This window comes from Carcharodon carcharias, chromosome 7 (genome assembly GCF_017639515.1).
Source record: "Carcharodon carcharias isolate sCarCar2 chromosome 7, sCarCar2.pri, whole genome shotgun sequence".
Taxonomy (NCBI): Eukaryota; Metazoa; Chordata; class Chondrichthyes; order Lamniformes; family Lamnidae; genus Carcharodon; species Carcharodon carcharias.
The window spans coordinates 67,988,962-68,012,537 of NC_054473.1; the positions used below are offsets into that span (position 1 = coordinate 67,988,962).

Genomic DNA, 23,576 nt, shown 5'->3' on the forward strand with positions numbered 1-23,576 from the left:
TAATTAAAGGTACAAGTAAAGTCCTATGTCTGAATGGCACAGAGAATGATACATTTATTATGGCCCAATTATACTTGAGGCTTGCTTCGTGGCAGTTCTGAAGTCCACAGTGTAATTGCAATGTAAATGGAGGTGCTGCTGTGACAGTGTGCAATCAAACTCCTAAATGGAGAATGGTATTTTATCAGAAAAGTGACATCTATTTCCTTTGTCCAATTTTTCTAGCCACATCTCCTGAAGGTGTCAACTCTTGCTGGTTATTGATCTGTGGATCTGGCAGCTTTCTGGGTACCTTATCCAAGTGACAACACTAATTGTGTGAGTTTTGGCAGTGTGTTACTAGACCTGTCAGTACTAGTACTAGTACCTGTCGCTGCTCAGCTTGGAGTCATTTTAGACCAGTTGGCGAAATATTTTTCTGATTCGTTCTTGGGATGTGGGTATCACTGGCAAGACAAGCATTTATTGCTCATCCCTAATTGCCCTTGAGAAGATGGTGGTGAGCTGCCCTCTGGAATCGCTGCAGTTCATCTAGTGTAGGTGCACCCACTGTTGGGGAGTGAGTCCCAGGATTTTGACCCAGTGACAGTGAAGGAATTACAATATATCTCCAAGTCATGATGGTGGGGAACTTGCAGGTGGTGATATTCCTTTGTGTCTGCTGTCCTTGTCCTTCTAGGTGGTAGAGGTTGAGGGTTTGGAAGGTGCTATCGAAGGAGCCTTGGAGAGTTGCCACAGTGCATCTTGTAAATGGCACACGCTACTACCACTGTGTGTTGGTGGCGGAGGGAGTAAATGTTTAACGTCATGGATGGGGTGCCATTGAAGTAGACTGCTTTATCTTGGATGGTGTCAAACTTCTTGAGTGTTGTTGGAGCAACACTCTTCCAGGAAAGTGGAGGGTACTCCACCACACTCCTGACTTGTGACTTGTATATGGTGAAAAGACTTTGGGGAGTCAGGAGGTGTATTGCTCACCACAGAATACCCAGCCTCTAATGTGATCTTGTACACACAGTATTTATGTGGCTGAAACAAAAACAGAATTACCTGGAAAAACTCAGCAGGTCTGGCAGCATCGGCGGAGAAGAAAAGAGTTGACGTTTCGAGTCCTCATGACCCTTCGACAGAACTGGTGTGGCTGGTCCAGTTTAGTTTCTGGTAACGCTCAGGATATTGAGGGTGGGGGATTCAGCGATGGTAATGTCATTGAATGCCTAAGAGAGATGATTAGATCTTCTCTTGTTGGAGATAAAGCAGCTCAAGATGGTTGGGCCAATGGCACTGCCCTGAGAGGCTCCTGCAGTGATATCCTGGTGCTGAGATGATTGACCTCCAAAAATCACATCCATCTTCCCTTGTGTTAGGTATGGTCAGTGCAGTGTTAAATATCCGCCAAATTTGCCCTGCGTTTCTCATCAGACTTGGATTAGCTGATAAGATTATTTTGTTATAGAATTATTCATCCTGTTTTAAAGGTTGTCGTTCAAAATAACTAATCAAAAACATGAGAACTGGTTGGGACAGTTTTTAAAGAGCGTGGTTCTCAAACTGAGATCTGTGGACTGCTGGGGATCCATAGAAACTTTCCTGAGGGTCCACAAAATAACATATAACTGCTGGCTAAACAGGGCCATCTTACAGGTGTGTGATTTCCCAGGGCGTTGTGGTCGGGGATGCCCTGATGAAGGGTACGCGAATGAGTGGTAGCCGGAGGTGGACTTGTTGCAAGCAGGGTGCAGGAGCGGAGTGTGGCCACTGAGCATGCAGTGCAGAGTGGGCTCACTGTCTCACCCAGGAGGGGAGTGCATAGGGTGGAGAGCTGAGGGGCATGGACAGGGTGGATAGGGAGCAGCTGTTCCCCTTAGTTGAAGGGTCAATCACAAAGGGGCATAAGTTCGAGGTTTGGGGGGGTTGTGAGGAAAAACTTTTTTACCCAGAGGGTGGTGATGGTCTGGAATGGGCTGCCAGGGAGGGTGGTGGAGGCGGGTTGCCTCACATCCTTTAGAAAGTACCTGGATAACCAGTTGGCACGTCATAACATTCAAGGCTATGTGTCAAGTGCTGGTAATTGGGATTAGGTAGGTAGATCAGGTGTTTCTCACGTGTCGGTGCAGACTCGATGGGCCAAAGGGCCTCTTCTGCACTGTGATTCTGTGTGATTCTGTGAACATAAGGATCACCAGGTAGGCTTGCAGTTACTTAGGCTGCTGGGCACATCAGGTGAGTCCAACATTGTTCAAAAGTGGGAAGCTTTTTTAAAAGAAATATTAAAATACTACATATTTAAATTCAAAGAAAGGCACCAAAGTACAAATTCTCCCATGGTACTCTTTTCCCTAATTTAGTTGGGGGTTCTGTGATCACTAAACCTTTTGAAAGAGGGGTCCGTCAACCAAAAAATTTTGAGATTCACTCTTAAGAACATAATGGGAACACAGCCGGAGTAGACTATTCAACCATTCGAGCCTGCTCTGCCATTCAGTACAACCATGGCTGATCATCCATTGGTACTTAGAAATCTGTCAATCTCTGCTTCAAACATACTCAATGACTGAGCTTCCACAGCCCTCTCGGGTAGACAATTCTAAAGATTCAAAACTCTCTGAGTAAAAAACATTCTCCTCATCTCAGTCCTAAGTGGCTTTTCCCTTATTTTGAAATTGTGCCCCCTGGTTCTAGACTTCCTAACCAAGGAAAACATCTTACCTGCATCTACCCTGTCTATCCCTTTAAGTATTTTGTAGGTTTCAATGAGATCACCTCGCATTTTTTGACATTCTAGCGAATACAGGCCCAGTTTCCCGATCTCTCTTCATAGGACAGTCCTGTCATCTTGGGAACAAGTCTGGTGAACCTTCCTTGCACTTCCTCTATGGCAAGAATATCCTTCCTAAGGTAAGGGGACCAAAACTACACACAGTACTCCAGGTGCAGTCTAACCAAGATACTATACAATTGAATCAAGACTTCTCTTCCATTCCATTAGCCTTCATAATTGCTTGCTGCACCTGCATGTTAGCTTTCAGTGATTTATTGACGAGGTTCCTTTATAAATCTACACTTTCTAATCTCTCACCAATTAAGCAATACTCTGCACATCTGTTCCTCCCACCAAAGTGGATAACCTCACATTTTTTTCACATTATATTCCATCTGCCATGTTTTTACCCACTCACTAAGTCTGTCCAAATCCCCTCGAAGCCGCTTTGCATCTTCCTCACAACACACATTCCCAACTGGCTTTATGTTATCTGCAAACTTTGAAATATTACATTTGGTGCCCACATCCAAATCATTGATATATATTGTGGACAGCTGGAGCCCAAGTGCTGATCCTTGCGGTACCCCACTAGTCACAGTCTGCCAAGGTGAGAATGACCTGTTTATTCCCACTACAGAATTTTCCCGTCGGTGATTTGGGGGTGGAACCTGCTCGCCGAAGGGAAAATGATGCGGGATGACGTCGGGAGGAACCCCTGATGTCATCCCAGTCCACTTAAATCTTTAGGAAGGCAGGCAGACAGTGAAATCAGCTGTCCGCCTGTCGACATGTAAGTGGCCAATTGAGGCCATTGACAGGGTAATTAAGATAATTAAAGACCCTGCCCATCCAACCTTAAGGCTGGCGGGCAGGCCAGGAGCCCCAGCGGGCTTCTGAGAAAACATGAAACCTCACCCACTGGCGGGATGAGGTTTCATGTCCGTTTTTAAAAACTTTAATAAATTTTATGTGACATTTATTAACATGTCCCATTTCATGTGACAATGTCACATGAGGGGGACATGTTAATAATTTTTAAATTTTTCTATTTTTTAACTTTATAACACTTTCACTGATCTCCTTGAGACAGCACTTAGTCTCAGGGAGCAATGCGCTCTTTCGCGTGCATGTGTGAAAGAGCATACTTTGACAGATGGAGAATCCCTCCCCCCCAACCCCCTGCACAGGAATCAATAGCGCTTCCCGTCAGGCAGGCTGCTGGGCGGCCCTTAATTGGCCTGCCCACTTAAAATGGCGGAGGGGCCCGCTTCGGCGGCGGAGTTCAGCTGCCTGCCCGGTGCCAAGCCAGTGGGGCCCGCCCGTCAACTGAGGGCAAAATTCTGCCCCCAGTCTCTGTTTTCTGCCTGACTAACCAATCCTTAATCCATGTCAGTCTATTGCCTCCTATCCCATGTGCTTTAATTTTGCTAACCAACCTCCTGTGGGGTACTTTATCAAAAGCCTTCTGAAAATCCAAGTATACTACATCCATTGACTCCCCTTTATCAATTCTCTTAGTAACGTCCTCAAAAAACTCCAACAGGTTTGTCAAACACGATTTCCCATTCATAAATCCATGTTAACTTGCCCAATCAGATCATTATTATTTAATTGTCCATCTTAACAGATTCCAGCATTTTCCCTATACTGATGTAAGCCTGACAGGTCTGTTGTTTCCCGTTTTCTCTCTCCCTCCCTGCTTAAAGTGTGCGCTGACATTGCTACCTTCCAATCTGTGGGAAATGTTCTAGAAACTATAGAATTTTGGAAGATGATCGTAAATGCATCCACTATCGCCATAGCTACCTCTTTCAACCTTCTGGGATGTAGAATATCAAGTCCCGGGGACTTATCAACCTGTAAACCCATTAATTTCTCCAATGCAACCTTCTTACTAATACTAATTTCCTTCAATTCCTCATTCTCCAATGTCCCTTGGACCTCTAACTCTGGGAGATTTCTTGTACCTTTCTCAGTGAAAGCAGACACAAATCATTTAGCTTCTCTGCCATTTCTCTATTCTCCATTATAAATCTCCTGACTCTGCCTGTAATGGACCCGTATTTGTCTTAGCCAAATGTTTCCCTTTTACATACCTATGGAAGTTTTACAGTTTGTTTTTATGTTTTTTGCTAGTTTACATTCATATTCTATTCTCTCTTTCTTTATCTGTTTCTTGGTCCTCTTTTTGCTGTATTCTAAAATGTTCCCAGTCATCAGGTTTACAATTATTTCTGGCAACATTATCAGCCTTTTGTTTTAATCTCATACAATCCTCAACTTCCTTTGTTAGCCACAGTTGGCTGACTTTTCTTTTTGAGTTTTTCTGCCTTGAAGGAATATATAATTGCTGTAAACAATGTAAAAATTCTTTAAAGACTATCCATTGCCTGTGTGCCGTCATAGCTTTCAATGTATTTTCCCAATCCATCTCAGCCAATTTGCCTGTCATACTTTCATAATTTCTTTTGTTCAAACTTAACACCCTGGCTTCAGATTGAACTACCTCGCTTTCAAATGTAACATAAAATTCTATCATATTATGTTCACTCATCCCTAAAGGTTGTTTTACAACATAATTAGTAATTAACCCTTTCTCGTTGCATAATACTAGATCTAAACTAACCTCTTCTCTAGTCGTTCCTCTATATGCTGCTCTAGAAGACCATCCCTAACACACTCCAGAAACTCGTCCTGCACAGCATTTGTATTCATTAGATTTACCCAGTATAAAGGTTTAAGTCACCCATGATTACTGTATCACCCATGCTACATGCTTCTCTACTCTCCTGATTAATACCATGCCACACACTACCACTACTGTTTGGTGGCCTTTAAACAACTCCTACCAATGTTTGCTGTCCCTTGCTGTTTCCTAGCTCCACCCAAACAGATTCCACATTTTGTTCTTCTCTTCTGAAGAAATTATGAGGGGCATAAATAGGTAGACAGGAAGGAACTTTTCCCCTTGGTGGAGGGATCAATAACTAGGGGGCATAGATTTAAGGTAAGGGGCAGGAGGTTTAGAGGGGATGAGAGGAAGAATTTTTTCACCCAGAGGGTGAAAAAATCTAGAACTCACTGCCTGAAAGGGTGGTAGAGGCAGAAAGCCTCATAACATTTAACAAGTATTTGGATATGCACTTGTGATGCCATGGCATACAAGGCTATGGGCCTAGTGCTGGAAAATGGGATTAGAATAGTTAGGTACTTGTTTGACCGGCGCAGACTCGATGGGCCAAAGGGCCTTTTTCTGTGCTGTAGACCTCTATGACTCTATCCTCTCTTAGTAATGTACTGATCCCATCCCTTATTATCAGCTCAACACTATCTCCTTTTCCTTTTTGCATCTCCTTCCTAAATGTCAAATATCATTGAATATTCAGTTTCCAGTCTTGGTCACCTTGTAGCCACTTTTCCATAATGGCAGTTAGATCATACTCATTTACCTCTCTTTGTGCCTTTAAATCATCTACCTTGTTGCAAATTCTGCATGTATTCAGGTAGAGTGCCCCTAACTTTGTCTTTTTAACATTATTCCGCATTCTAAGCCTAGTTGATGCTCACCTTCATTTCACCTGTATTCTAATTTCTCTTGCTACTTTTCTACTTCCTGTTACCAGCTTTACTTCCTTCCAATTTGAGCTACCCAGCAGGATCCCATCCCCCCAACAAGCCAGTTTAAACCCTCCCCAACAGCACTAGCAAATCTCCCTGCGAGGATATTATTCCCAGTCCTGTTAAGGTGTAACCTATCCATCTTGTACAGAATGGTTGCTAAATTTGCTAATGACACAAAGATAGGTAGGAAAGTAAATTGTGAAGAGGACGTAAAGAGGCTACAACGTGACGTAGATAGGTTAAGTGAGTGGGCAAAAATCTGGCAAATGGAGTATAATGTGGGCAGATGTGAACTCATTCATTTTGGCAGGAAGAATAAAAAGAAGCTTATTATCTAAATGGCGAGAGATTGCAGAGGCCTGAGATTCAGAGGGATCTGGGTGTCCTAGTGCATGAATCACAAAAGGTTGTTGTGCAGGTACATCAGGTAATTAGGAAAGCTAATAGACTGTTACCATTTATTGTGAGGGGAATTGATTACAAAAGTAGGGAGGTTATGCTTCAGTTGTACAGCACATTGGTGAGACCACATCTGGAGTACTGTGAACTTTACTGGTCTCCTTATTTAAATAAAGATGTAAATGTGTTAGAAGCAGTTCAGAGAAGGTTTACTGGACTAATACCTTGAATGGATGGGTTGTCCTATGAGGAACGGCTGGACAGGCTATGCTTTTATCCACTGGAATTTAGAAGAGTAAGAGGCGACTTAATTGAAACCTTTAAGATTCTGAGGGGTCTTGATAGGGTGGATGTGGAGAGGATGTTTCTTCTTGTGAGAGAATCTCGAACTAGGGGTCATTATTTAAAAATAAGGGGTTGCTCATTTAAGATGGAGATGAGGAGAAATTATTTCTCTCAGAGGTTTGTGAGTCTTTGGAGCCCTCTTCCTCAAAAGAGCGGTGGAATCAGAGTCTTTGCATGTTTTTGGGGCAGAGCAACATTGGTTCTTGATTAACAAGGGGGTGAGGGGTTATCGGGTGTGGGCGGGAATGTGGAGTTGAAGTTACATTCAGATCAGCCATGGTCTTGTTGGGTGGCGGAGCAGCCTTGAGGGGCTGAGTTGGCTAAACCTACTCCTAATTTGTATGTTCGTATTGAGTATTTTCTTCTAGGCTGTAAGAATCAGAGGTGAAATTGGCTTGCCAGCATTCTAGCTCTCACTGAACATGAGGAGCAGCAAATACAGCATCAAACTGCTCACATTCCAGCATTTATTCTAATCTCTCTCTAGAGGAAATGAAGAAGTCACAGCACCGCAGTAAGTGATGCTCCTCTGAGACTACAGTCTAGAGCCTTTGTCGAGACATACTAAAGGGAGCTTTACTATGCCTGCACATTTACCAACTGCACAATAAGAGAATAGGAAAGAATTTCCTTATCCTTTCACTGCAGTGAACTTAGAAATTGTATTCTCAGTAACTAAATTTATTTAATTTTAAAATAACTAGCAGATCTCCTATAGGCCCATGCCCTATGAGGGACAGCAGTAACCAGCTGAATGTTTTGATTTTTTAACATTTTTTGTAAATACTTGCCATTGAAGGAAATACCTTTCCACTATGTGTTCTATTAGAGAAGAATGATGCAGATTTTCATTAACAATCCTTTATTCAATGATTATTTTCAACTTGATGCAGTTTCTATTTGGATTGATGCTCTTGCTAGCAACACAGATTCCTGTATGTAGCATAACATATAAACACTGAAAGGCCTACAGCCCCTGTGAACTGAAGACATTGTGCTCCTTTTCCAACAGCCTGTCAACTTCATTTGCTTAAGGTCAACCATGCAGTTAGTAAAATGTATACTTTGGCAGCTTTAAGAACTGAACTATCAGATTACTGCAATAAAATGTAAGGAATATTGCCCTTCAGGTTCTGCTGGCAAAGACTCTAACAGTCCTTAGTAATGGGCGTACTTGTGCGTAAAATAATACCAGTAAGGAATTCCAAAAACAAGGAAGAAAAATGAAAACAGACAATACATTGACCTGTCACTACTGGAAAAATACATCCTTAATGATGAAAATAAATCTTAACTTAGCTGTGTAGCCAAGAGCTTAGTGTCTTCCATTATTATTCACTGGTGAAAAATAAACTATGAAGAAGCTTTGAAAATATGAGGTGAGGAATTTTGACAATTCAAAAGGAAGATTAGATACTTTGGTTAGGAATTTGGCTCCAGAATTATAAACAGTTCAAGAGAATGGTATATCAAGGCTCATTAAATTAACTAAAAGACAACAATCTCCTGTCTGGCTGTACTGTTATTTTCTTTCCAACCTCATTTTTTTTTCAAAGTTCAAAATCTGACTCTGGGCAAGGAGATGTGCCATTCTACTAATGCCTCCCTAAACTCAATATGACCTTGTGTTCACAGATCTGCAGAGGCCCAAATGTAGCCTTATTGTATTGTTAACACTGGTGGCCTAGTAAGAAGTCTATACCATACTTAGAAGAGGACTTGCCTGTCCTCTCCCTGCCATGACAAGACAACAAGACACTTTTCTGGCAGACTAAGGATCCCAATGGCCTACAGGCATTTGCAGCTCTCAGCAACACAGAAAAACTACTAGTGAAACATTTATTAACCAGATGAATTGATGCACTGGCTGCACCTAAAACCGAAAAAATACTGGGGTGTATGAACCTGCTTCTTGGATACGTATTTCACTAGTCACTCCCAAACTCCCATTGCTGAAGAGAGCCTGGCACTGACCACTAGGTCCCAGAACTCATGATTTCCTTGAACTCCCAAAGGTGTCAAGCAAATCTAGTGTGCAATGAGCCACTATTTATCTCATAGAAACAAAGACCCCACCCTTCTCGATGAATAATGAACAGAATTGTGTCTAACCTTGAATATCTGTAACTGTGATGTACCATCTATTCCAAACTATACCCGAGAAAGCAAATAAATGTTGGTAAAAATCTGTCAAAAGATTATAAATAATTTTGCTGACTTTCTAGAATGGAACAATGTGCATTGCGCTGGTCAATCAATCATGTTAACAGTAAGTTTTGAAAACAGGTTCTATTTTTAGAATGTGTTTATGGGCTCTGCTTTGTTGGGCTTTAAAGCTCTCTTAAGAAGGGATTTGCAATGTGACTTTGAAATATGGCACTAGAGGTGATATAAGGATACAAGAGTTTATTTTTTTGTTTTATATTTTACTTCAGTTTCAGTTTCTATGGACACTGTTGCATTTTGTTCTGATAGATGTGAAATTTGAAATATGCATCTTTTTTCAATATCATGGGACAGGAGTTTTCCGGGACTATATTTATGCAGAGGAATTGTTAGCTGGGTCTGTCATTCCAGGCGTACCTGCCCCTGACTGATTGGCCTCACTGCTGCCAAAGTCTGCTGATCCCTTCAGTGTGTTGAACACAGATGGCTCCTTGTATTAGATATAGCATTAGTAAGGCAGATAAAACCTCATTCAAAATCTGCAAAACCTTGGATTATCCAGGGCATCCATTGGAGAAGAAATTTGAGAAATTAGGAAGTTTCATATACACCAAATATGAAGACTTACCTTAACCTTAGATGCTTCAATCTTCGACACTTTCTTTCCTCAATTCTTTCCACTAGTAATGGTCCAATGTATGTGTTCTCTCCAACATATTGATGCCAGATTTGTGTGTCAGCCATGGTTCAGTTAGTACCATTTATGCCCCTGATTAAAATGGTTGTGACTCCAAATCCCACTTCAGGACTTGAGCTCAAAAATCAAGGCTGAAACTCCCCAGCAGTGCTGAGGATGTGCTGAACTGTTAGAGGTGCTGACTTTCAGATGTGACATTAAATCAAGGCCCTGCCTGCTATATCAGGGGGATGTAAAAGATCCTATGGCATTATTTCAAAGAAGAGTAGCAGAGTTATCCCTGCTGTCCCAGCCAACACTTATCCCTCAATCAACATCATTAAAACAGATTATCTGGTCTTTATTACATTGCTGTTTGAGGGGCTTGCTGAGCACAAATTGTCTGCCACATTTTCTTCGTTAGAACAGTGACTAGACTTCAAAAGTACTTAATTGGCTGTAAAATGCTTTGGGAATATTCTGCATTCGTGAACGGCACAATATAAATGTAAGTCTTTGGCCCGAATTTTCTCTTCTGGGTCAGGAGCGCAGAATCAGGATAATTCCCAGCTCTGCAAACCCAATTTGGAAAAACGTGACCTGGAAATTCAGATTTTTGGTCCAAGGGTGGGTTGGGTTGGTGAAATTGGGAATCATGGAGGCTGAATCCAGAAAAAGCTCGGAAGCTGTTGGGTCCGGAGGTGGGCTGGGCGAAAGGCTGACCTCGGTGCTCCGGCACTTTGTCGAAGATACAAAAGAATAAATAAAACAAAAAACAGCCCCCAGCCCTCACCCCGTCACACCCCTTCACTCCCTCCCACACACTCCCCATCCCCACCCATGCCAACCCATGCCCTGTAAGAAGTTTGTAAGTTTCAATGAGATTGCCTCTCATTCTTCTAAACTCTGGAGAATACAGGCCCAGTCTCCTCAATCTCTCCTCATTGGACAATCCCACAATCCCAAGGATCAGTCTGGTGAACCTTCATTGCACTCCCTCAATGGCAAGTATATCCTTTCTTAGGTAAGGAGACCAAAACTGTGCACAGTACCCCAGCTGCAGTCTCACCAAGGCTCTGTACAATTGCAGCAAGACATCTTTACTCCTGTACTCAAATACTCTCACAATAGAGGCTAACATACCATTTCCTTCCCAATTGCCTGCTGCACCTGCATGCTAGCTTTCAGTAACTCATGAACAAGGACACCCAGGTCCTTTTAGACATCAATTCTTCCAATTAAGAAATATTCTGCATTTCTGTTTTTGCTACCAAAGTGGATAACTTCACATCTTTTCAAATCATATTCCAGTTCTTGCCCACTCACTTAGCCTATCTAAATCCCCTTGAAGTCTTTTTTCATTCTCCTTACAACCCTCATTCCCACCCAGTTTTGTATCATCAGCAAACATTTGGAGCAGTCAATCAAACTGGAAGCTATCAGGTGCCCCACTGATAATAAAAACAGAAAATGCTGGAAAAAGTCAGCAGGTCAGACAGCATCTGTGGCGAGAGAAACAGAATTAACGTTTTGAGTCATATAACCTTTCTTCAGAGCTCAGTATTTTACTTTTACCCCACTGAATGATGGGTTGTGAAATCAGTCATGCAGCACTAATCCTGCAATGATAACCCTCAGGCTTATGTCAACACTCAGAATGAAATTGCAAGCATTGATTTTTTACAGTTTGACTGAGTTTATGCACCTGTTGCACACATTCATGTCTAATTTTAACAAACTCAAAAGGCACATTAGCTCTCCCAAAGGTGTTCCAGGACCATGCCCAAAAAGGTACTCTATCTCTCCAAAAGAGTACCCTATATCTTCAAAAAACTCTAGTAGTTTTAGACCTTCTCCTGCAAGGCCTAAAGTGCACAAGTCATGTTTTGCTCTATGAGGAAAGGCTGGAGAGGTTAGGCTTGTATCCATAGAATTTAGAGGAGTAAGAGGTAACTTAATTGAAACTTTCAAGATCCTGAGAGATGTTGAGGGGGTGGATGTGGATTCTCCTCTTATGGGAGAATCTAGAACTAGGGAACTGTTTAAAAATAAGCTGTTACTCATTTAAGATAGAGATGAGGAGTTTTTTTCTCTCAGAGGTTTGTGAGTCTTTGGAGCTCTCTTCCTCAAAAGGCAATGGAAGCAATGTCTTTGAATACTTTTAAGGCAGAGCTAAATAGATTCTTGATTAACAAGGGGGTGAAAGGTTAGCGGGGGTAGGCAGGAATGTGGGGTTGAGGTTACAATCAGATCAGTCATGATCTTATTGAATGGCAGAGGCTACTTCTGCTCCTAATTTGTATGTTTGTATGTTTGGACATCCCACTAGCTGAAATCAGGTACGACTGAGGCAGTTGCACTTTAACATGTGCAGTTGCCTCTGTGAACCACAGATGTGCAAATTAGAACCCATCCCCATTCCCTCTCTCACCCATGCAAATAGTAGGGGCTCTGTTCAGGGGGGACTTCTGGATTTGTACCTCTGCTGCCATTTCCTCTCCAACTGCGTGAAAATTCAAATCTTTAGTTTCTCTTTGGATGGACATCAGTCAGCATACGCTACTGACCTGTTGCTTCCTTGGGACTGAGATAAGTCTATTCCCTTTTCTTGGCTCAAAGGGTAGTCCTGGTGTCCTACACTTTGCTCGCCATACCACAAAGTGATTGATTCTTATGATTGATAATTAATGATGCCTCCTCCATGCTGTTAAAAGATGCAGGCGTACTTGTCCTTCATCAGTTAATTTCTGCTGCCTCCAATTATGTGCCAGCTTCTCCTGCAGTATGGAGGGAAGTATGTCAGTCAGGGATGTGCAACATGTTTGAGTGTTGCGGCTATCATGGTTAAATAGCTGTCCATTGTGTGCGAACTGTGAGTTGTGATTGCAGTAGTGTTAAAGTGTGAGGGTGAGGTGAATCATACAAATTTTAGGGGCGAATACTGAGTGTTAGAGATTGCTGATAGTTGGGTTAGGAGGCTGTATAGTAAATTGTTCAGTGATTGAGGTTAATGATTCAGTTTGTCGGATATGTTAGTTGATGATGAACTCACTAATCTTGACAACATTTGCCAGATCATCAAATTTCTTTTACTGCATCCATGTTCTTGTGGAACAACTCTGCTGGAATTGATCTCCACCACTACTTCTTCTTACTACCTCCTCACCACCTGTCTGTCTTTCCTACCTCTTGCAGATGCAAGACATGTTGAATATTGAAGTCAACAACTTCAGACCTTGGACTCTGTCCTGCATTTTGATTTTCTCCCCCAAATAACAGTTTGTATCTTGTTGTGGTTTTGCTTTCAGACAGAGCTGATCTTAATTCTGCTATTAACACCTAGATTGGTCAAACCTTCCCTTTAAGCTGTGTGGGGAATTGAGCTAGTAAATACATTGATCAAATGCAGATTACACATCAGTGATTACAACGTCAACTCCTTCACAATCTGTTACTCAATGCAGCTGAATTTGGCTTAATCTTTCCTGATATTGTGAAGTGTATTTTCCATTTTCAGATTTAGTTTTGGAAAATATCAAAAAATATTTTGTCAATATCAGATTGTCAATACCAAAAGTTTTGCCCAAACCAAATTATTGCAGTTACAAAAAAAAAATGCTATTCTCATTGATCCTCAAGGCCTAATATTTGGCATGAAGCTAAGAGCCATGTAACCAAAAGAAATTTCTAATTGAGGAGATTGACCAAACAAAGTATAAAATGGACACGAGTGTGACATGATAATTGTTGACATGATGAAGATAAACTGCAAAACAAGAGATTGAACTTCAAACTCTCCTAGTTTTTATGGTGTAGTGCCCTCATCTATTTGACCATAAGAAGATTTTTACCTGTAAAACGGGTAACTTTACGAGCGCATCCAATTCGCAGCTCAACCAAATTTCTAATAATACACTCCAGTGTCACTCATATCATGAATTAATGGCACTGACCTTCAATGCCATCTTCCCTGAGATGTGCTTGCTTCACATAAAACTTTTCGATTGGAGCACACCCTGTAAGACATCCCTTTTAATTTTCAATTTAGGTTTGATTACCCAGTCCGAACAGGAACTCAACTGCCAATGTGATATGAAATCATGGGACATGCTATATACCCAACTGGCAGTTGGAGTGAATCTTGAACTGGATTGAAGCGAGCAGCCTGATTTTAGGAGATGCATGTCTGATAATTTTGCATCGGATCTTCTGGAAGTCTGTGCAAAGGCCACATGCAATTGTTAACAGACCTATTCACACTCACACATGTAGGAGCAAATTGTTTCTGCTTCAGTTGTGTCAGCATTTTGCCAGCATTTTTTTTTATTATCAATGTGGTTAATAATGACCAGATAATCTGTTTTTTGATGTTGATTGAGGGATAAATATTGGCCAGGATGCCAGGGATAACTCCCCTGCTCTGCTTTGAAATAGTGCCATAGGATCTTTTATATGCATCTGAACATGCAGATGGGGCTTCAGTTTAGCATCTCATCTGAGATACAGCACCTCCAACAGTGCAGTGCTCTCCCTCATTGCTGCACAGGAAGGCCAACCTTGATTCTTATGTGCTCAAGTCCTGGACTGGGACTTGAACCCAGATCTTATGGTTCAGGGGCAAGAGTACAACCAACTGAACCAAGCTGACATTTACACATTATTGGGACCATTTCATGGCTTTGTGATTGAGCCTTCATTATACAGGCATACAGCCTTTTACCGTAAAAGACCTAACTCCATCTGGTTTTCTATTCGGCATGTGTTGTTTGTCTTGTGATATTACACGCTCAGCCAATGTTTGCTCTGGTGTTCGAGTGGATAAAGGCATTTTTGTGATCCCAGCTTCAACATACTTCATCTCATTGGTGCACTGCAATTGGCAGCAGCATGTGGGATTAGAAAGGAAACAAAGCAGCAGGATGTATGCTCCTGTTTCCTGTCAAATGACCCTAACTTGTTACAAAAACAGAAAGCGCTGGAAATACTCAGCAGATCTGACAGAACCTGTGGAGAGAGAAATAAAGCTAATGTTTCAGGTAGATGACCTTTCATCAGAACTTCAGGTTGACGTAATTAAAGGAGAAGTTGTCCAATGAGAGAACAAGCTGAGGGAAGTGGAGGAGGATGGTGGCTGCTGGAAATTGGTTGGGTCTCCATTCAAGGAAGAAGCAGAGAGCCCTCAGACCATCCTGATGGTAGAGAGGCTGGATGACCATTAGTAAGAGAAGATGGTTAGGACCAGGAAATTGGAAACTTTTAAAGTGATGGAGGGTATCAGAAAAGTCATCGACCTGAAATGTTAACTCTGATTCTTTCTCCACAGATGCTGCTGAGTGTATCTAGCATTTTCTATTTTTATTTCAGATTTCCAGAATCTGGAGTATTCTGTTTTTTAATTAGACCCTAATTTTTAAGCTGTGTTTGCTTTTGTGTAAAAGTGTTCTTATTGGAGGTCAGTGTCGTGTTCTCCTGATTTTGCTTTCTGTGAGCTATCAGTTCAATGCATTCATGGGGCATGGTTTATATCTTCAAATTGGACTACTTGCATTCACTATTTCTCCATACCAAAGCATGTTCACAAGCAAAATGAATTCTAATTGATATTCTGCACATGTACTCCTGAAGTCATTTATTTCTCATAACGAATAAATCTTGGTCCTGTTTAACGGCCAACCCTTACAAAAGTGATTCTGTTTTGGTTACATGCCCCCAACCTTGGCAATATTTCTTTTAACAGAAAAAATAAATAATCCATGAATGATAATACTTTAGTTGAACATTCTCCATTCATGAAATGCACACAGACATTTGCTGGTCACTGACTTCAGTTAATGGGGAAACACAATATAGCCATGCTGTGCTCAAATTGTATTTTGACTGACTTATGTGAATGGATAGCAGTTTTTCAAATGGAAATATGCAGTAATTGCTCTATGTGGAAATGAACAGCTTCAAATAGCTCCCCAAAATATAAACCTCTTTGTATGTGGAGGTTAATAGATCCCTGATGGACTGCCCTAACTTTTTCGGAGGTTTCCACCAATCCTCTGGTGAAGTTACTGTGATCAATACGTGGAATCCCAGCATTAGTTGTACTGCATTTTATTGGATATAGTTTGCTGTAATGACCATTTGAGGTAGACACAATAATGCTCTTTCAAAAATACTTAATTGTAAAACATTTTGGAATGTTCTAAGGTCATGAAAGGTGTAATACAAATGCAAAGCCTTGGTTCCTTCCTTTCTTCCTTGATGTGTCTAAGATGATTAAGGGGTTTGATAGGAAGAAACTAGCTCCTATGGTGGGAGAGTCCAGAACAAATGAGCATAACCTTAAAATTAGAGCTACATCATTCAGGGATGATATCAGGAAGCACGCAGTCAGATAAAGGGTAGTGAAACGCTGCAATCCTCTGCCCAAAAAGATATGGAGGCTGGGAGTCAATCGAAAATTTCAAAATTGAAATTGACAGGTTTTTGTTAGGCAAGGGTATTACAGGTTACAGAACCAAGGTGGGTAATTGGAGTTAAGGTATGGGTGAATCATGAGCTAGTTGAACAGTGTTATGGGTCATACTGGCTCACAGAAAGCAAAATCCTCTACCTATGTTCTTTCCTTCTTTCCTTCCACCTTTCCTCCCTTCCTGCTCTTTGGTAGGCCAAGCCTCTAATACTCATGTCTGTCACCAATTTTGTCTCACAGCTTTGAAGCACCATCCAGCTAGTACTTGCAAATGTCCATATCAGGGCATCATTATTTAAAATAAATTATACAGATTATCTTATTTTCACACAAAAATATTCAAGTGGAAGAGGAGAATCGGTTACAAAATACAATTGTATATAAATGCATATTTAGGCAAGTGCTTCTGCATAGAAATCAATTACTGGCAGTGTCCAACAGGGACTGTGTTAAAACAATCGCTGTTCACAATCTGAATTAGTGATCTCGATGAAGGTGATATGCATACCGCCTGCACGTTCATGGACAAGACAAAGATCTTTTGCTAGTTGTGAGGTTCTTGGGACTAGAAACAGCTAGAGACAGCCCTAAATTAAAAGTGCATGAGCACTTTATCGAATATGTCTTCTTCTGACTCTCTGCTTCTGATTGCAAAGTCCCTTTGTTGGTATAATTCTGTATGGTAGCTTCAAGTAAACAATATGTAAATCAGTGCATTTTTCATTACACAACAATACTACAGCCCTCCCCTTCTTAGTAAATAAGAGACAACATGTTTCAATAACTTGTCTTCAAAATGTAACCAAAAAACTTAAGTATAACTGGTACATACAACGAATTACATATTCTGACTTTTGTATCAGTTAAACATTGCAGTCAGTCATACACAATGAGATGAAAGATTTGTTCACCAACTGAAAAGAGTTCACTTCGTAACATACTCACTTAAGTATGGTGGATGTTTCCTCTCACGAGTCGGATATTGTCTAACTTTTTATTGTGTTATCTCATTTAATTCATGTTTTTCACCTGAGGTGTCAATTTTGGAATTGGATTCAAGGCTTACAAATAGTGTTTTCAGTGCTTTGAAGAATGACATGTTTGGTGTGATGATTTGTGAACTGCGCTTAGCAGTGACCATTGATCCTTTCGTATTGGCCACAACAAATGGCTGGATGTCATTAGACAAAAACAGAACCACCTGGAAAAACTCAGCAGGTCTGGCAGCATCGGCGGAGAAGAAAAGAGTTGACGTCTCGAGTCCTCATGACCCTTCAACAGAACTAGGTGAATCCAAGGAAGGGGTGAAATGTCATTAGTGGTTGTTTGATTTCCAACATGACCATTGCCCTTCACAAGCATTTTATTTCCTGGCTTTAACAGTGTAGCTCTAAATTTCATGTTTTATTCTGCATTTATTTTCATTTGATCCTACTGTTCTCAATGCATTTGCATTTATGTTGATCATTAGTTATGTGGGGTAGCTCAGGAAAATGTGTGCACATAGCATTTGCAAAGATATCTGTAGCTTGCCAGTAATTGAGTGGAGTCGCTCTATAATTGCAAAGAAAGCAATACAGAAGTTGCTTCTGTGACTTGCTCTCTGCTGCAGCTGTACGCATCACCTTTTCCAAGGTATGCATAAATTTCTTGACTTCTCTATTAGCTCTTGGCCAATGGGGTATGACCTATCGATGACTTGTTTGCTCCAAATTTACTGAATTCATCACTGTTGAACAGGGGCCTATTGTTGCTTCCCACTGATTGAGGGATTCCAAACAAAGTGAAAATCTGGTCAAACTTTGGGGTGACTGTTTTTGGCGAAGTTGGTGGAACTATTTCCATGACAGGGAATCTGCTGGTGTCATCAGTGAAAACAAGTAGGTATTCACCAGTGGACAAATCTGTGAAATCAATGCTGACCTCACTCTATTGTCCTGCTGGTAATTCAGACATCATGAGAGGATCACAAACATTTGGCATTGTGGTTGCTTGATGTAGCAAACACTGATTGATTTTGCGCTCTACTGTGTGATCAATTCCTGGGAACCATACCTTTTCCCTAAGGAGTTGTTTGATTTTTGACAATTCCCTAATGACCTTCAGGTGCTATGTCAACAACACATTCCCTCAATGATTGTGGAATGACAATGAAGTTGTTGTGCAACTTGAGTTCAGATGTGGTTGTAATGGTGAGCTCACTTTGAATATTGTGAAAATCTTTTAGTATGTGATTTCAAGATTCCATGGCCATCGCACATAGTTGTAACACCTTATCTTGATGTGTTGTCACTTTGAAGTCAGCTAGTTTTAGTGACTTTGGCACCATATTTAGGATGCTGCTCGGCAACTTTTTCCTCATGATTATTAGGGCTGACTTGGCAACAGATGTCATGAAAGATAATCCACTGGGTTGAGCTTGCCTGGCTGATACTCAACATAGAACTCATACTCTTGTAATTTGGGTATCCAATACTCTATTCAAGTAGATGGTTTGCTATGTGGATTGTTGGACCACCTTGCTAGGGGTCTATAATCAATTATGACTTCAAACTTGCTTCTATACAATTAGAGATGAAAATATAAGATACCCCATGTGATTGACATCGTTTCTCTCTCTCTCTCTTTGCAAATAACATTGCCCTTTGGGCTTTAGCAATCTGTTTACCGTCGCAACAATTTCTGGGTTCCCTGCCTTGTCTTTTTGCATAAGAACTGCATCTAAGCCAATTCCAGACTTGCATCACGACTAGCTGAGTGGTTTTCTCAAAGTCGAAATCAGCATTTATGCAACTTGTTGACAGCCATTGTTTAATCTGATGATCTGGTGTTCAGTCTGTTTGATTTTGTCCACTCCCACTTGGTGATCTCTCGTCAGATCAAGTTGGGGACAGAGAGCATAGCGAGGTCAAGAATGAAACAAGTCCAGTACGTGATGAGTCCTAACAGGTTCCAGATATCCTGCATGTTTGTGGGTTCTGCAGGGTTTGCAATGGCTTCAACTTTCCATGGGTCAGATGATACTCCTTCACTGCTGAACATATGACCAAAGAATTAGATTATGAGTTCATTGAACAAGCATTTGTTTTTATTCAAGGTAAGGTTACATTCTCTAAGATATTGCAGGTACGGTGCAGGCATGTCTCAGGTTCACTTTCACTGTGACTGTAGATAAGAATGTCATCACTGATGTTCAGCATACCTTCAATTCCTTGAAGGACAGACAAAATCATGTGCCGAAGTACCTCAGCTGCTGAATTGACTCCAAAGCTGAGCATCAACTGTATCAAAAAAGTCTGATGTGGGGCAGGATACTGTAAGATACCCTGATTCTTCCAAAACTCAATTTGATGGTATCCTGCATCGAGATCCAAGTTTAGCGAAGTATTAGCACCATGTACTTTCTTTATAATGTCGTCAACTGTCGGTGCCAAGTGTCTTTCTCAGTGTATGGCTTGGTTTGGTGACTGCATATCAACTCAGATTCTAATCTCATTCTCGCTCTTAGGTTTCTTGACAACTTCTACGGAGATCTTAGGAGTCGGCGCATCCCCAACTTTCTCAGCAATGTAAAGATCAAACAGATGCTGAAGTTCCCTCTCAGCCTGTTTCTTGACATGAAACGTTATTTGTTGTTGTTGTGATGTTTGTTGATGTTCCTCAGGAGGAGCAGGAGTGTTTCTGCAAGCTCCCCGAGTTAACTTGCTCCCGTCGCAGGATCACAGATTCTCCCTCACCCACCCCACCTAAGGATCACTGACCTTTCCCCTGCACCAGGACTAAACTCTGCCCCAGGAACAGAAACACTAAGATCAGGACCCTAACCCCCAATCTACCATAAGCCTAGGCTTGCAGGGAAACCTGGACTTCTGGGATACATAACCACAAATTTTCGCCCCTCACCTGCTCAGAAAACCAGCACGTCAAGTTTGCAGTCACTGCGTTTAATTTTGACGCCCTCACATGGTGGGTGATTTGAATGCCCAAGAAAAGGTTCAGAGGAGCGCTACCAAAATGATGACTTGCAAAAACTCTTAGTTATCATGATAGGTTTAGAGAGCTGGAGGTTTTTACTCTAGAAAGGCATTGCATTTGGTGAGATTTAATTAAAATATTTAAAACGTTGAAAGGGCTTGTGTGCATGCTTGTGGATAAACTATTTGAGTCGGATAGTTTAGGGAAAATGAGTGTTCATGCCCCTGAGCTATGTAAGCACAGGACAGGGCTTGGAGTAAGGGTACATTTTTTCTTGACAACTCTTGAAATGAGTAGTGAGTGTGGATTTGATGCGGTGGTTCGAAAAGGAACTGGACAATTCCTTCATGCTGGCTAATATTTCTGCATTCAAATAGTTGTTTGATAGTACTAATTTTGAGTATTGATGAAAAAGAGACATTTCAAAGCTTTTCGTCTTGCACTCTTCAGGACATTTCGCAAGAATACCATTGGAGGGGGATGACAACAATTTATACTGTATGTGAAGAGTGTGCTGATTGCTTAGCAAGTGGACTCTGAGTGGTAGAGGCATTACCATGGAGAATGCACCAATGATGGTGACTGACAGTTAACTGCCAGACATTGTTTGAAATTTAAACCAGGCAGCTTGACCCTGATTGGTCAAGGCATTGCCCTGAGGAATGAGTCAGAGAATGGCTGTCACTTATTTTGTTTAGCTGAAACAGGCGCAATGTGTGTACATGTTCTTTCTAGTTGCAAAGAACAGGGCCCTGTGTATTAATGTATGTAGCTTCCAGTACATGCAAATGCATCACACTGTGAGCCTGACTGACAATCTTAAATTGGTTATCAGTGTAATTTAGCAAATGCTGAACAATCTGTGGGCAGTTTTGGTCTCCTTATTTAAGGAAGGATGTAAATGCATTGGAGGTGGTTCAAAGGAGGTTTACTAGATTGATGCCTGGAATGAGTGGGTTGTCTAATGAGGAAAGGTTGGACAGACTGGGCTTGTTTCCACTGGAGTTCAGAAGAGTGAGAGGTGATTTTTTTGAGGTATAGAAGATCCTGAACAGCCTTGACAAGGTAGATGTCAAAAGGATGTTTCCTCTTGTGGGTGAGTCCAGAACTAGAGGGCACTGTTTTAAAATTAGGGGGTACCCTTTTAGGACAGAGATGAGGAGAATTTTTTTTCTCTTAGAGGACTGTGCGATTTTGGAATTCTCTGCCTCAGAAGGTGGTGGAGGCGGAGTTATTGAATATTTTCAAGGCAGAGGTAGATAGATTCTTGTTAGGCGAGGGCATCAAAGGTTATCGGGGTTAAGTGGGAATGTGGAAATCGAAACACACGAAGATCAACCATGATCTTATTGAATGGTGGAGCAGGCTCGACAAGCCAAATGGCCTACTCCTGTTCCTATTTTTTATGTTCAATTGCAGAATTACATCTAATATTAGACATTGTGGTTTGAGTTTTGCAAGCGTGGGCTGGTTGGGTACGGTCTGTACCTTGCCCATTGTAAACAGCAGCTGGGACATGCTGTTTGATAAAATTCACCAGTCTTTGGAACATACAGCCTACATACCTACCATCACACAGGCACTGAAATTCATATACCACATTATTCATTTGTGTGATAGGCAGAACCTCTTTTTGGCTTGACGGCAGCATCTTGTTATTGGTGAATACCACTCATGTTGCTACTGCATTGTAGCAGCATGAAACAGCTAGCTTCACCTGTTGCCCAAATTTTTGAGATACCTTGCCTTTCCAGGGTAATCTGAGGTAAATGGGCCACTTTTCACGGCCGAAAGTGACGACCTTAGGCCCGTTCATGAGTTTGCATGATATACAGTGCAAAATTATCCGATCAGGGTGGCCATTGACCTACAGGATGCCTTTGATGCACCCTATTTCAGCATCAAATTTGCATGATGAACAAATGGCTTGGGCCCTATTTTTTCAGCAATTTCTTCATACAGGTAGGTGGAAGCAGGCTTTGAACTTCATAGAAACATAGAAAATAGAATCAAGAGTAGGTCATTCAGCCCTTCGAGCCTGCTCTGCCATTCAGTATGATCATAGCTGATCCCCTATCTCAAAACCATACCCCTGCTGTCTCCCCATATCTCTTGATGCCTTTAGAGTTTAGAAATTTACCTATTTCCTTCTTAAATACATTCAGTGACCTGGCCTCCACAGTCTTCAGTGGTAGAGAATTTCACAGGTCCACCACCCTCTGAGTTAAGAAATTTCTCTTCTTTTCTGTCCTAAATGGCCCACCCCTTATCCTGAGATTGTGACCCATTGTCCTAGACACCCCCAGCCAGAGGAAACTTCATCTCCGCATCCAGTCTGTCCAGCCCTGTCAGAATTTTATATGTTTCAATGAGACCGCACCCCCCCCCATTCTTCTAAACTTCAGTGAATACAGGCCTATTTGGCCCAATCTCTCCTCATACGACAATCATGCCATCCCAGGAATCAGTATGGTGAATCTTTGCTGCACTCCCTCTATGGCAAGTGTATCCTTTTTTAGGTAAGGAGGCCCAAACTGCACACAATACTCCAGGTGTGGTCTCACCAAAGCCCTATACAGCTGCAGTAAAACATCCTTGTTCCTGTACTCAAGTCCTCTTGCAATGAAGGCCAACTTATTATTTGCCTTCTTAACTGCTTGCTGCACCTGCATGCTCTCATGATCTCCTGGAATTTGTCTGGTGGGGAGGGCAGGGGTAGAAAGAGGGAGTGGTCAGTGAGGGATTTCCAATATTTCTACTTCCTGCATTTACTTTTCCATGAATTGGCCTTAAATTTTTTTCATCTGTTTTTTTTGCTTCTATCAGGAGGTGACATGACTACAAGTGAGAGCAAGCACTGGGAGTCATGATGCTTTTGTTCTGTCGTGACTGTTTAGAACAGGATCTTTTCCTATCCATCTGTTTGTGCATTTTGACAATGTAAAGAGACCAAGTACTCAGTCTCTCTGCATGAATCTTCAAGGGTAGAGTAATTACAGCTGTACATTTAATATTTATGACTGCTGTATTAATAATGCCATGACATTAAATCCACATTTGTAATATTTAATTGCTTTAAAATGTTTCAACTCTGACAAATCTGTTTTAGGTTCTATGTAAAGTTAATAACGTTGTTAAGTGCAGTAAAGTGCTTTCCTTGCCTTACA

At 41.4% G+C, this 23,576-nt stretch overlaps 1 protein-coding gene across 1 annotated transcript in view; it reads right to left on the reverse strand.

Moving 5' to 3' along the window:
• LOC121280000 (F-actin-capping protein subunit alpha-2-like) overlaps window positions 1-10,039 on the reverse strand; it is a 142,471-nt gene extending 132,432 nt beyond the window's left edge. Inside the window, exon 1 of the mRNA XM_041191631.1 lies at window positions 9,924-10,039. Within this exon, the coding sequence (XP_041047565.1) occupies window positions 9,924-10,039 (116 nt within the window). The remainder of the gene's footprint in view (window positions 1-9,923) is intronic.
• Between the last annotated feature and the right edge of the window lie 13,537 nt (window positions 10,040-23,576).